Source organism: Aplysia californica, unplaced genomic scaffold (genome assembly GCF_000002075.1).
Source record: "Aplysia californica isolate F4 #8 unplaced genomic scaffold, AplCal3.0 scaffold01253, whole genome shotgun sequence".
Classification (NCBI taxonomy): domain Eukaryota; kingdom Metazoa; phylum Mollusca; class Gastropoda; order Aplysiida; family Aplysiidae; genus Aplysia; species Aplysia californica.
In genome coordinates, this window is record NW_004798523.1 from 38,704 (window position 1) to 50,936 (window position 12,233).

At 39.7% G+C, this 12,233-nt stretch overlaps 1 protein-coding gene across 3 annotated transcripts in view; it reads left to right on the top strand.

Annotated features, from left to right (window-relative positions):
• The first annotated feature begins 565 nt into the window (after nt 1–565).
• The window catches only part of LOC101862008, a 37,175-nt gene continuing 25,507 nt past the window's right edge, over nt 566–12,233 (top strand). The window contains exons 1-3 of one of the 3 annotated variants that reach the window (XM_035973466.1): nt 566–1,326; nt 7,143–7,471; nt 10,923–11,007. In XM_035973466.1, coding sequence (XP_035829359.1) covers nt 7,145–7,471; nt 10,923–11,007 — 412 coding nt within the window. In that variant the 5' untranslated portion in view covers nt 566–1,326; nt 7,143–7,144. The remainder of the gene's footprint in view (nt 1,327–7,142; nt 7,472–10,922; nt 11,008–12,233) is intronic. The other 2 variants (XM_035973465.1, XM_005112383.3) reach the window with 2 other exon arrangements.

Here is a 12,233-nt window from a genome sequence, read left to right on the forward strand (position 1 = left end):
GGGGGCAGAAAGTGGAAATGAAAAGCAGATGACAGAACGCCATGACTATAGAGAGCAGGAAATTACTGTCCCCATGGTTTTATATTTAGCAAAATTTGATCATTTTTTGTATAATATCTGATTATCGTCCTTTATCATTCTTTGTTAAAATTAACAGGATCGCATAATTTCATATTTTTGGGCTCAGTTTGCTTAATTTCAGAATATATTTTTCTTGCATAAAACGACGGGGACAGAGGAGGTGAAAGGAGAAAATTTTAGGGAAGAAAATTATTTTATAAATTGACTCGACATTATAAAGAGCCTTGGACATCTACCTCTCACTAGTAAAAATTGAAGGCAAACGAGGTAGGGTTGACCAAGAGAAGCGTACTTTATTTGTTTTAATTTGGAAAGCCTGCACAAATGCGTGACGTGGAAAGATCAGGCAGGAAAAGTTTGTTTTTTTCAAGAGCATATTATCCGAGCAAATTTTTTATATTTTAAAGAGGAACAAGGGGGGAGCGGGGAAATTCCGTAAAGACAGGTTTCCGTTTTACACAGGTTTCCGTTAAGGCAGGTTCGACTGTAGATATCTACTTCTGTTGCTTCTATTTTTCTTTCACTGTGTTTGGTAATTATTGTCCAGCATTCACAACGCTAGAAGGGTTGAATAGACATGATAATAACCTAGCCATACAACTTGATAATAGGCTAGGCCTATCATTGCTGTAAACTTTTGGAACCTTTATTTTGGTAGCCTTGTCATTGAGATTCTTCTATTTAGATTTTAGATCTAATTTTTCAAAAGTCTAGGCCTACAGTCGTTTGAAAATCCTGGCAATGAATGAACGAAACTCAAAAAGAAGCACGCAAGAAAGCGTAGCCCCTAGTCTAAAGACTTACTTATACTACTAGGCTAGACTGACTAGACTAGATTCTAGCTGCGCCTTGGCCTAGCAATGAATGAATGGTTTTAGTTTTGTGTGCTCAACAGGTGGAAAAGTGGATGCTTCTCTAGATTCTAAAGTCTAGATCAAGTTTCTAACCGAGAACGAGCTGAAAATCAGGTCTGATATTTCTGCAATAATCCATTGCGGGCTCCATTGCAAAGACGGACACTGTTATGATTTTAAAAGTGAGCAGACAATTCGCTCTTAGATTAGGATGAGGTTTTAGGGCAATTTAGGCCTAGCCTCTAGTTTCAGTTTCAGCTTACAGAACCGGTTCTGAACACCACAATTACGACGCTTGAAGGGTTGTGGACAGAAAATACCTTTGCTTGTAGAGTGTTGGTGCTGTACAGACAGTCCGATTTGTACTGAATTGACCCTTTATGGCCCAATTGTATGTAAAGATTATTATAAGATAAATTGTAGGCCTCACTATAGAATCTATGGGAGGACTTTCGTATGCGCGAGAACTTGTTACTTTCCCTCGGTCTAGTTTTTTTAAATATTAATTTTTGATTGTTTTTAATTGAGGCTGCCCCTGTGGAGTAAAAAAAAATCTGTGGGGTTACAGCATGCCCCCCTGTTGTAACCCATATAGATCTATATTGGGTCTCATTTAATATTTTACAGAACTAAGCTTTTAGATTTTCTTTTTAAAATAATTGATTTGCCACTGTTTTAGTGGCTTTATGTCATGTGTAATCTGCTGCAAACAATAGCCTACTGCAGTTTGACCCCGAAGCAGAGCATCTGTGTGCAGGAGTGAAAAAAGTGTACCGATCTGTGTGGTCTGTTAATTTAGACGTGCCAATCTATCGTCCAGTTTTCTTTTGATCAGGGAAATTCCTAATCATTGACTTTGACTTGACTGCGGATGTACAACGCACCTGGTGACCTTGACACTGAACGGCACCGTTTACGATCAACTGAATAATAAAATTGCTAAAATATGTATAAATAATAACGGCATCAAATCTGGTTCTCCGAGAGCAACTACTTTGCTTAGGGGCTGTTCAAATATAATCTTACACCTTTTTTGGGACTTTTTGCTCCCCCCCCCCCCCCTTCTATTTGCCCCCCCCCCCCCCCGTAATATTACATTGTTCGCTTATTATGATAAAAACAATATGACATTTATATCGCGGAAATCTGTAAAACAATCATTGCTCTATGCGCATTGCACAATATTCATGAAAAACATGCATACACACATACATGCCCATAATAATATATGCACTAAAAAAATAATAGGTGTCACATACTCTGGCCATTGAAAATTGAAGATGACAGCTATAAAAATTACAAAGTACAGTAGTCTCCGCCTAAGATCCCACCGCTTACGATCCCGGTTCGCTTAAGATCCCGCTGTTTTAAGAAAACAGAATTTTTACTATACAAAAGTCACCTCTAAGATCCCGCTCTGATTCACTCTGAAGGTCTACATTCGGCTAAGATCCCGCATTTCAGATCATAATTTGCGGAAAAAACCGCGGGCGGGACAGCCGATCAACCAAGAGTGAAAATTTGAGATGATCAATAAACTGTCCGTCGCATCAAAGATCAGCTACTATCGTGAATGTGATCACATACACGTTGTAAAACTCGATGAAGCAATACAATGTTTGCCCCAGACGGGATCACACCGGGGTGTGAACTGACCGACACATTTGTTTTCCCCGAACATCTCACTCACACCTGAGCTATCCCCCTAAACTTACATCACTCGCGGGGTGGGTAGGGCCTACACGTTCGCTCCTGGCGGGATCACATTGAACCGTGACCTCTTCCCTGACCATTGGAGAAGTTGTTTCTACTCCCGAATTTGCGAGACAGACTGGATTTTAATTGGTGTGTTCACAACGTAATAGTGTGTAACGAAAAAGGCGGTTGGGGGGGATGGAAAGCTATACATTTTCGACAGGTAAGGGAGAGGGGAGGGGCAACTTGATAAGCGTAGATCTTGAGCCTCATGATAGGATAATAAGTGAAAATGGCACGCCTCATCCCACTATGCCCTGTGATAGGTCATCAAGGTTAACCACTCTTTGCTCGCCATACGTCATAAACCCACCAAGCGGTCACGTCAGTTCATTTTAAAGTGGAGGGAGACCATTTTACCGATTGTAAGCCTTAACATGGGTCACCATAGATTCTTCCCTGGGTTCGTCATTTAAGATTCCGGTTCGCCTAAGATCCCGCTTTTCCTTGCTCCCGAGCACCAGGATCTTAGGCGGAGACTACTGTACCTGGTAATTATAAACAAGATGTAATCTCAATTTCAGGGAGTATAATTCTGAAGTTGTCACCAAAACAAGAGATAAAGAAAGAACAAAGTATATATGTAATTGAAGGTGTGTACACCACTAGCTCAAGCGAAATATCTCTTCTTGAATGAATTATTCATCTTAGGATTTAGCCCCAAATTGTTGACTTTACATCAGGTTAACACTCAAGTGGTTGACTGTATCAGAAAGATTTATAATTACTTAAACAAAGAAGGTAAGAAACGGGACTACAGTGAGGTGTTGACTGTAAGCAAGAGTTGACTTTAAAAGCAAGTTGACTTTATCAGGATTCCTTCCACTGTATCTCTGTTATAACTGATCATTTATGCTAAATTTTTAAAAAAGTGAAATTAGTTATCATCAACAAAAGCAGAGTTCATCATATGTCAAAAATATTTTTTTACCTCACAAAAGTGTAATATTACATTAGTTCAAGGACCCCCCCCTCCCAGGCGTAAGATTATATTTGAATGGCCCCTTATTTTGAGATGCTGATTCCAAATATGAAATCAGTTTTTACATGTAATGATTTAAAGTATAAAAAAAATTTTGAGCCTGAGTTTAAATTAATCCTGCGCGGCGGCAAATTTCAAAGTGATTCTATGTTACAGCGCATTTCCCCAAAATCTGACCGTGAATGCACGGAAAACATCGAGGGGCGCTGGATTTCTTGACCGAGCCTCCAACCATCGTCCAAACTTTGTACTGAGTATTCTCAGAGGGTCTGCTGGGGTAATAATAGTTGTAAAGCGCATAGAGCATGCTCTTGAGCATGGATATGCGCTATATAAATGCAATTATTATTATTATTATTATTATTACAATTTTGTGGTCCATTTTATGTACTATATTTATCGTTACGTGTAACCGGGGCTTTACAGCTGTAGATAATAATAATGAAGATCATTTCTATAGCGCCCACTCCCGTGTAAACACAGCTTTAGGCGTTTTACATAAATGCATGTATGAACAATATTCTCGCACGCGACACACATATGCACACACACACACACTCATACACACACACACAAACACACGCACACATACACACACACACACACACACTCACGCACACATGTACACCAAACACACACACACATGTGCACACACACACACACACACACACACACACACACACACACACACACACACACACACACACACACACATCTACTTGCTTTATCACATGCTCATGCTTACACATCATCACGAAATGAGCACATATATAATAAAATAATATACACAATGCAATTCACAAAATACATAAATGGCAGGATACATAGTCATTTACATTTAACATTGTACTGTTCATGAATCCACTGACATAAAAATGATGTCATTAAATGTGTCTGGATGAGATCACTAAGATATGAGGGAGCTTTGTTATTGACACATCTAATTAAGTACTAGATTCTAGTGTAGCTGAGTTCCCAAGATTCGAAGAGTAATTAGGCCTCTCAGAGTAAGACCCACAAAAAAAAAAGTTTGGAAAACCTTATATGACTGTGACGACTGACAGGGATTTAATGTCAGTAATGGTAGTCAAGTCAGTCAAGACCAAGGTTCAAAACTAGCTGACTTAAAGTTTGAAAAAGGCCTCAAAAGCATAAATTATTGTCACAATGGTAGATGGAACACTGCTTTAATGATGAATCAGCTGGTAGTACTAGTATCATTTATCATCAACCGGTACCTGTACACATGTTTGTTTTGTCAGAGAGGTGAAAGTAAATTAGATCTAAGACTGATTACTTTTAATTTAAAATCTATAGTTAATTCCTTGAAAGATTTTCTAATCTGATTAAATTGCTATTAGTCTAGAATGTAGATTTCTAGATCCAGAATCCAGGCCTATCCATATTATACAGTCGAACCTGCCTTTACGGAAACCTGTATAAAACGGAAACATGTCTTAAAGGAATCTCCCTGCTCCCCCTCTTGTGATATATTCCTCTTTAATTACCTGTATAAAACGGAAACAAGTCCAATGTGGAAACGGAAAGAAAAATCCGCTCCCTTCCGAGGGTTTCACCTGTCTAAGACGGAAAATGCTTTTCCCTGATTTTAAACAAAACTCGCAAGTTTGGTTCCGTCAGCTCTAAACTTAATGCTATGGCCATGCCGCTGGGCGAGGAAGGAGAGTACGGGTGCAATTTGGGGGTAGATGTTACCCCATCATGTGAGCCCTGAGCAATGCAGATGGACAGTGTAGTGTGGGTGTGAAATCTCACGACTGCCCGTGAGAGTGCTCGAGTAGCCAGCCACCACGGACACTTTCCTGGGTAGCCAGAAGCCATCTACTAGGTGGGAAATTAGATTGACCAATGCCTACCACCCTGATCATACGGCCTGCAGAGAAAAGAGTTCCTTGACTCAAACTGTTACAATGATGGCAGTGAGGGCTGGCATTGGTGGGTGGGGCTAAGGGTGGAAGCAAAGGGGATGTTCAAACGTTTCTGTTTTTTAATAGGTCAAACAGTGGTCCTATGAAAGGCGAACACTGGTGGTAATTGGATAAGACTGACGCAATTCATTTTCAGACAGGATAGCAGTTGAGAGGTGTTAGGTTTTGATCCCCTTAAATTCCCCTGTCTAAGACGGAATTTTTTTCTGGCTCCCTTGCAATTCCGTCTTACACAGGTTCGACTGTATATAAAAAATTGTTGCGAAAAATTATTTTAAGTCAAAATTTTAGAACTAGTACTGTATCACTTCTGCAAATTAACTAGAGCTAGAAAATTAGTACTGTTTGATTTATACCTCTGGAATACATGGAGGTGTCGCCTCTCGAGATCTGACTCAGACTCAGAGGTTGGCGTGTATGACGTGTTCGTCCTTCACAGTTGCGAGCTGCTGTTCACATCCTGCTATACCTAGGCCAGTTCATGTTTTAATTTTGTCCATCCATGTTACTCTCTATCTTCCCGTGGCTCTCCTGTCCCACATTTATCCTACCTTCAAGCACCTCTTTCACAATGGTCTGGTGTCGTTTTAAGTGACCAAAGTATTGTATTTTTCTACATTTTATTTTGTAAGCAGGGTTTGTCTAGTGTAGAGAATCTGACATGATACCTCAATGTTCATCTGTTGATTTAGTACGGTGGGTGTCGTATTCAACGAGGTTGTCGGGACCGGCTTGTTGTCCTCGTTGGATCTGACCTCTCGTTGAATGTGACTTAGGCTAAAGTAAAGAAAGGAGACACGTTATTATATTACACGATGTACCAATACCAGTAATTAAAACAGTTGTTCCCCCTGATGACGAAAGTCTCAAACAGCATCAGTGTGTGCATGTTTGAGCTGTGTTCTGACCGTCATTTATGTATTTTTAAATATATTTTTTTCCAGAACACTTCATCGTGTAGAAACACCCTCTCACATCTAGTCTAGGCCTAGATATCTATATAAAGTAATGGCGGGAGCTTGGATTTTTTATTAGGGGAAGAAAGGAAAATTGAAAAAAATGGTGTCGGCCTACCCATCTAGTTTTACACAGCCCACATCGCGTTCCCACCCATCTCCTCCCATCCCTACCGTAGGCTAACCCTCACCCATCCTCTTAGCTTTGAGGCCCATATTAGGAGGCACACTAGATCTAGCAATACAGTGTGTTAGGAATGGAGAGTGGGCCTTGTGCTTTGTGTGAGATGGAGAGAAAGGAGAAAAATTCTTAGTTTTTGGGGCAGCTAATTGCTTTTATTAGGTTATCGCGACCTCGTTGAAAGCGACTTCGGTCTGTTTGCAACCTCATTGGAGCCGACGTACATTTACGAAGAGATATAGAGGGAAAAATCGGGGATTAAGGATTGCCTCATTGGAGCTGACTTCTCATTGAATGCGACACCCACTGTACTGTTTTATACTTTATTGTGTTATCTTGTTGTTCATTTCGTAACCTGTTTTTTTTTTCCCCTTACTGTGACAGAAATGTCTGAGTCTGATGATTTTCTGCTGCGTGGAAAGTGTCCAGATCATTACAGAGCACGGTGTGGTATTGCTCCCCAATGCAATGGACCATCACCACCCCCAATGATGGCCTCCCAGCACATGGTCACCCACAGACCTGTCGGAGCACAGATCCCTGTCGGAGCACAGATCCCTGTCGGAGCACAGATCCCTGTGAGAATGACTTTTCCTCACATGATGTCTGGCGTTCCTCCCCCAGCCCCTCCATTTCCTGTCCGAAGCCCAGTGCCAATGTCGCACCCTGCTGCTTTTCCTATGCCTCAGCCAGGTGCCATAGTTACATCTGAGGTCAGTTGCTTGTCTGTTGATATTGACTGCTGCTGAGACTGAGTAGTTTGCAACATATTACTTACATTATATTATGAAAATTGATGGTAGGTGTGAAAAAAGAAACATCTTCTTTCTGTTGGAAAAAAATATTATACAATAATCTCAGCATAAGGTCCCTGTGCTTGGGAACAAGGAAAATGTGGAACCTTTGGTGAATGGGATCTTAACCGATTAATCAGGGATAAAATCCACGGTGACTCATGGTCAGATTACTGCCATAGTCAGTAAAATGATATCCCCTTTCTATTAAATTAACATATCCCTGTGTTGGGTTTATGACTTATGGTGAGCGAAGAGTGAATAACTTGATGTCCAATCACAATGGCAGGAGGCTTTCTATTTGATTTCCACTTACTGCTAGCCCCGTGATTCAACCGCCTAAGTGACAAAGTTTAGAAAATCACTTTTGAGCCCTTTATGTGGTACAGCCTATGGTACGCCTTATGTTAAAACCCTGAGTTTGAAAGATTACTGCAAAGTGTTTCAATCGTTCAGTAAATCAATTGCCTATATCACACCAGTCCCCAATTTCCCGTGATTCAACCACCCAAGTGCCAGTTTTGCAGCCCAGTGGCGAATGGGCATTTGAATCACGCAGATTCAGTGGCTTGTTGAGGTGTTCACCTGTCACGTAGCTGGCGTGACCCATACGACTGTGGCCTTTGTCAAAACAGACTGGCAGGTAACATCAAAACAAAGGGCTGCCTTTGCTAACTTAGCCTCAAATCGAACCCTTTTGATAGCCAGAAGATTTTGTGAAGGCAGTTTGCGTAATCTATCACTAGTTTTGGTAGTGTAGTTGAGAAAGGGCAAGATGGCATCAAAGAATATATGTTAATACTAACTCGACCAAGTCGATAAATTGTTTCGATAGCTACTGATGAATGAATTCTTTAAAAAGTTTATGATTGACAGCTAAAGGGCGCTTATTTCACATTCGGTACAACTATTGAGAGATATTTTTATTGCGACTTTTCGCGTTTCTGAACCGTATCGGTATGTCATGTTTTACTATCGTAACCGTACGATGTGGGGAACTCTGTACCATCACTTCCAAAGAGGAAATTTACTCGTTAATCTGATCCATACGCTTTGCATAGCAGTCTGTCAAAATGATTTTTTGAGAAACACTGAAAGTTTCAAAGAGATCTTTGTACTTGAAGTAGAAGTATTCTAAAAAGTGAAGAATACAACCCCAGGGGTACAAAATGACCCTAGGGCGTACGCATAGGGTTAATTTACTTTAAGTGTGCCCCCCTTGATGTTTCTGTCATACCATTCTTGAATCATTGATTAGATAATCAGTGCCGGTGGATAATACTTAATTTGTCACTTGAAAAAAAAAAGCAACTCATTAACATATTCACCCCGAAAATTTTCTCTTCATTAAACCTTCTACTTCAACTCTCCAGCTCTACACTTCAATTTGAAACAAATCTCATACATTCTACCTGTATGAAAAACAATGAATTTGTGTACAACTGCCCTCACACAGCAGTTATTCATGACTGTTGCAAAGACAGTTTACATGACTTGGAAATGGGAGCTCCACGATTGTCAAATTACCAGAGAGCAGAAGAGGACAAGCAATTTGGGGATAAGTAATTCTTTGACAAACTTGACGAAATTGCTTTCCCATTACTGCAGACAGAATACGGGCAAAATTTATCTTAACTATCACTTTCAAAGCCTCAGAGCCGTTTATAGAGAGTACCAAAGAAAACAGAAAGAGTTACACGTCCCAGAAGACTTTAGAGAGATATTAAAAAAGAGTAACCTGTTGTTGTTTGTGTCGGAAGGATCAATGTGATGTATGCAAGTTCTAACATGAAACATGCACAAAACCCAGTCGATGAGACCGTATTATGTCAAGTGTGCATGGACTTGGAAGCGGATGTGTTAGTATGGTGTTGAACGCATCTGTTGCACTGTATCTTAACGGCCAAATTAGCTGTCTATAAATTTTTTTAATATGGTAAATGAAGATGTGAAGTGTCACGTTTTGCACGAAGAAGGACCATTGATTGCCAATGAATTTTTCTTCTAGTGTTTGTAACTTCCTGGAGGAGCCTACTGACAATAAATATGCCACATTCATTATATACAATGATGGCTGTACTTATCAGACCACAACGCTATCTTGCCAAATGCAATCAACGACATTTGTACCAGATAGGACAAAAATTTTAACACAAATACCTTGAAAAATTAGAAAAAGAACAAACGCAAATAGAAGTGGATAGCAAACACAGTGTAATTGAAAGGTTCCTTAAAAAATGGTATGGTCCTGTGCTCATGGATAAATAAGAATGCCCCCCCCCCCCCCATCCCTTTTGATGATGGTTTCTGGACCATTCAGACCTGGCTGAAACAAAAACGACTCCATTTTCACAAATGCTCATTGCTTTTGATACACACTGAAGACAAAGGTCCAGTACACACTGAACGTTAAGATGAATAGTCTTTTTTACCGACTCCGTGAGGCCAAAAACAGTCCTGCCCCAGAAGACCCAACCAAATAACTGCAATAATTACTCTTAACTTTATAATTACTCTGAAAACTATTATGGTTTGCTTTTGTCGATAACTCAAACGCCCAAGCGACCATTAGAGCTCGTTGAGTGGCATTGATTAACGTGATTTAAATGCCTAGACGTACTTTCACTTAGGCGGTTGAATCACGCTGATTTTGGTAGGTCTAAACCGCCTATGTCCAGTAACTTATATAAGAAAGCTTTATTTCTTTAAAGTTAGTTACAAACCATCATTCTACATCATATAATGTCATATATCTGAAATTCAGATTCGTAGGTACGAGCATATAGACATAAAACAGATTTTTGCTTCTCCTGAAAAATATGTCTCTGGGCACTTTGGAGGTTGAATCACACGTCTAGCGTTATCCTTTCTAATTGTGAGTAAGATCTATGTTGGTTCCATTGCTCTTCCCCTTTACCTGTTCAAAATTTTTTTAAGCTTTCCCATCTCTGACTGAGTTCCCTGCCCCTGTAACGTAATACTGCACCTTGGCTACATGCATGGATTTGTGGCCTCTGGGAAATGTAAACACCCTGATGTGTTTGCTCTGACATAATTTGGGAATTGCTTGACTAACTATGAATATTATTCATGTTGGTGAAAATCTAATCTTTTTGCTCTCTGTAGGTTGTTGGTGAGTGTTCTAGTGTGTTTTGGTCCTTTTTTTCCATCAAACGGTTATCATTTTGATCTCTCTTCTATCTTTTTTTTTTGTTACTCTCTTGGAATACCTCAAATTTTGGCACTTATATATTTTATATGACCTTAACTGTGTTGCAAGTGCTATAAAAATTTTACTAAAAAAAGGAGCATCTTCCATTCATGATCAGTGACAGTATCTTGCTACAACTCTCTCTCTCGCTCTTTGCAGAGGTTGTGCTCTGGTCCTTCAGACCAGGCATTGCGGGCAAGGAGGCAACCGTCTATGACGTCCTTATTACGTGTTCAGGAAACAGGTAAGAAAAAAAATGTGCTTTTAATTTTAAGGTAGTAATCGCTGTTGTGGATTCCAGTCTGATAATCAAGCTTAATCACTTTTCAATTTTTTTATGTGGGCTATTAGCTATAGTTGTTAGTAAAGATAATGATCCTTGAAATCTGTAGTTTCATGGTCTATGAATAGTTTTCCTTTTTTTACTTTGTTCTTCCATTCGAAATCAGTCTTCTACCTGAAACTCTTTAGCAGATATGAGAAACTGGAACCCTTGTCAAGTACGTTAAAATTTCGGATTCTACTGTCTTTTTGTTCATCCAATATAAATGACTTACGAATTTATGTTTTACTTTCAGTTGAGCGCAGCTTCTGTGTTTCTTTGGGAATCTCCCATAACCGTTGCTGTTGATTTTTCAATATTGTGTTTTCAAAATTGCTCTTATTTGGATTTTAAGTACAGCGACCATTCTGGGGTACAAATGGAAAGTTAAGGATTACTTTTAAAAAATATGCACATCTGCTCAGTATTACCTTCCCTCATAGCCCCCTTGAGTTGGTCCTCACACATTGGTATTCTATATTGTTTACAAAACTCGTTCCTTTGCTTCTTGGCCCTAGTTCGGTGCCAGGTTCTAGCAAACCTGATTGATGGTGTGGGATTTTGATAGAATGGAATTTTTCTCCATGTATTTCCCAGCTCTGAAAAATAAAACCAGTATAGGGATTCAGCCCTCTAAACTTCTTAGATAGGATCATACTAAGAGGTCCTGTGTGTGTAAGTTGCACTTCTCAAAAAAGAACTGCCCGATGATTTTGCTTCCATCCAGCTGTCTGCTGTCTGTTATAAAATTGAATTACTTTGATCTCAGTCTTGTTTTTGCAATACTACTATGGATTTATACTGTGGACACCATGTCTTTTTTAACAGCCATTTTGGAAGGAGTTTTCTGAGAATGTAACTTTAATTATAATTGTTTGAGTAATTCATTATTAGGCCAGGGCAAGATCGACGGCAAAAAGACTCGAGGCCTCGATTCCAAAACTGAAAAAGAATCGAGGAATCGAGTCCGATTTTCTAGTTTGGAAGCTGCTAGCTGTTTAGAGAGGCCATGACTTGAACACTGCTAAAAATAGCTCTTAAGATCGAGACCTCGAGTCTTGAACACTGCTAAAAATAGCTCTTAAGATCGAGACCTCGAGTCTTGAACACTGCTAAAAATAGCTCTTAAGATCGAGACCTCGAGTCTT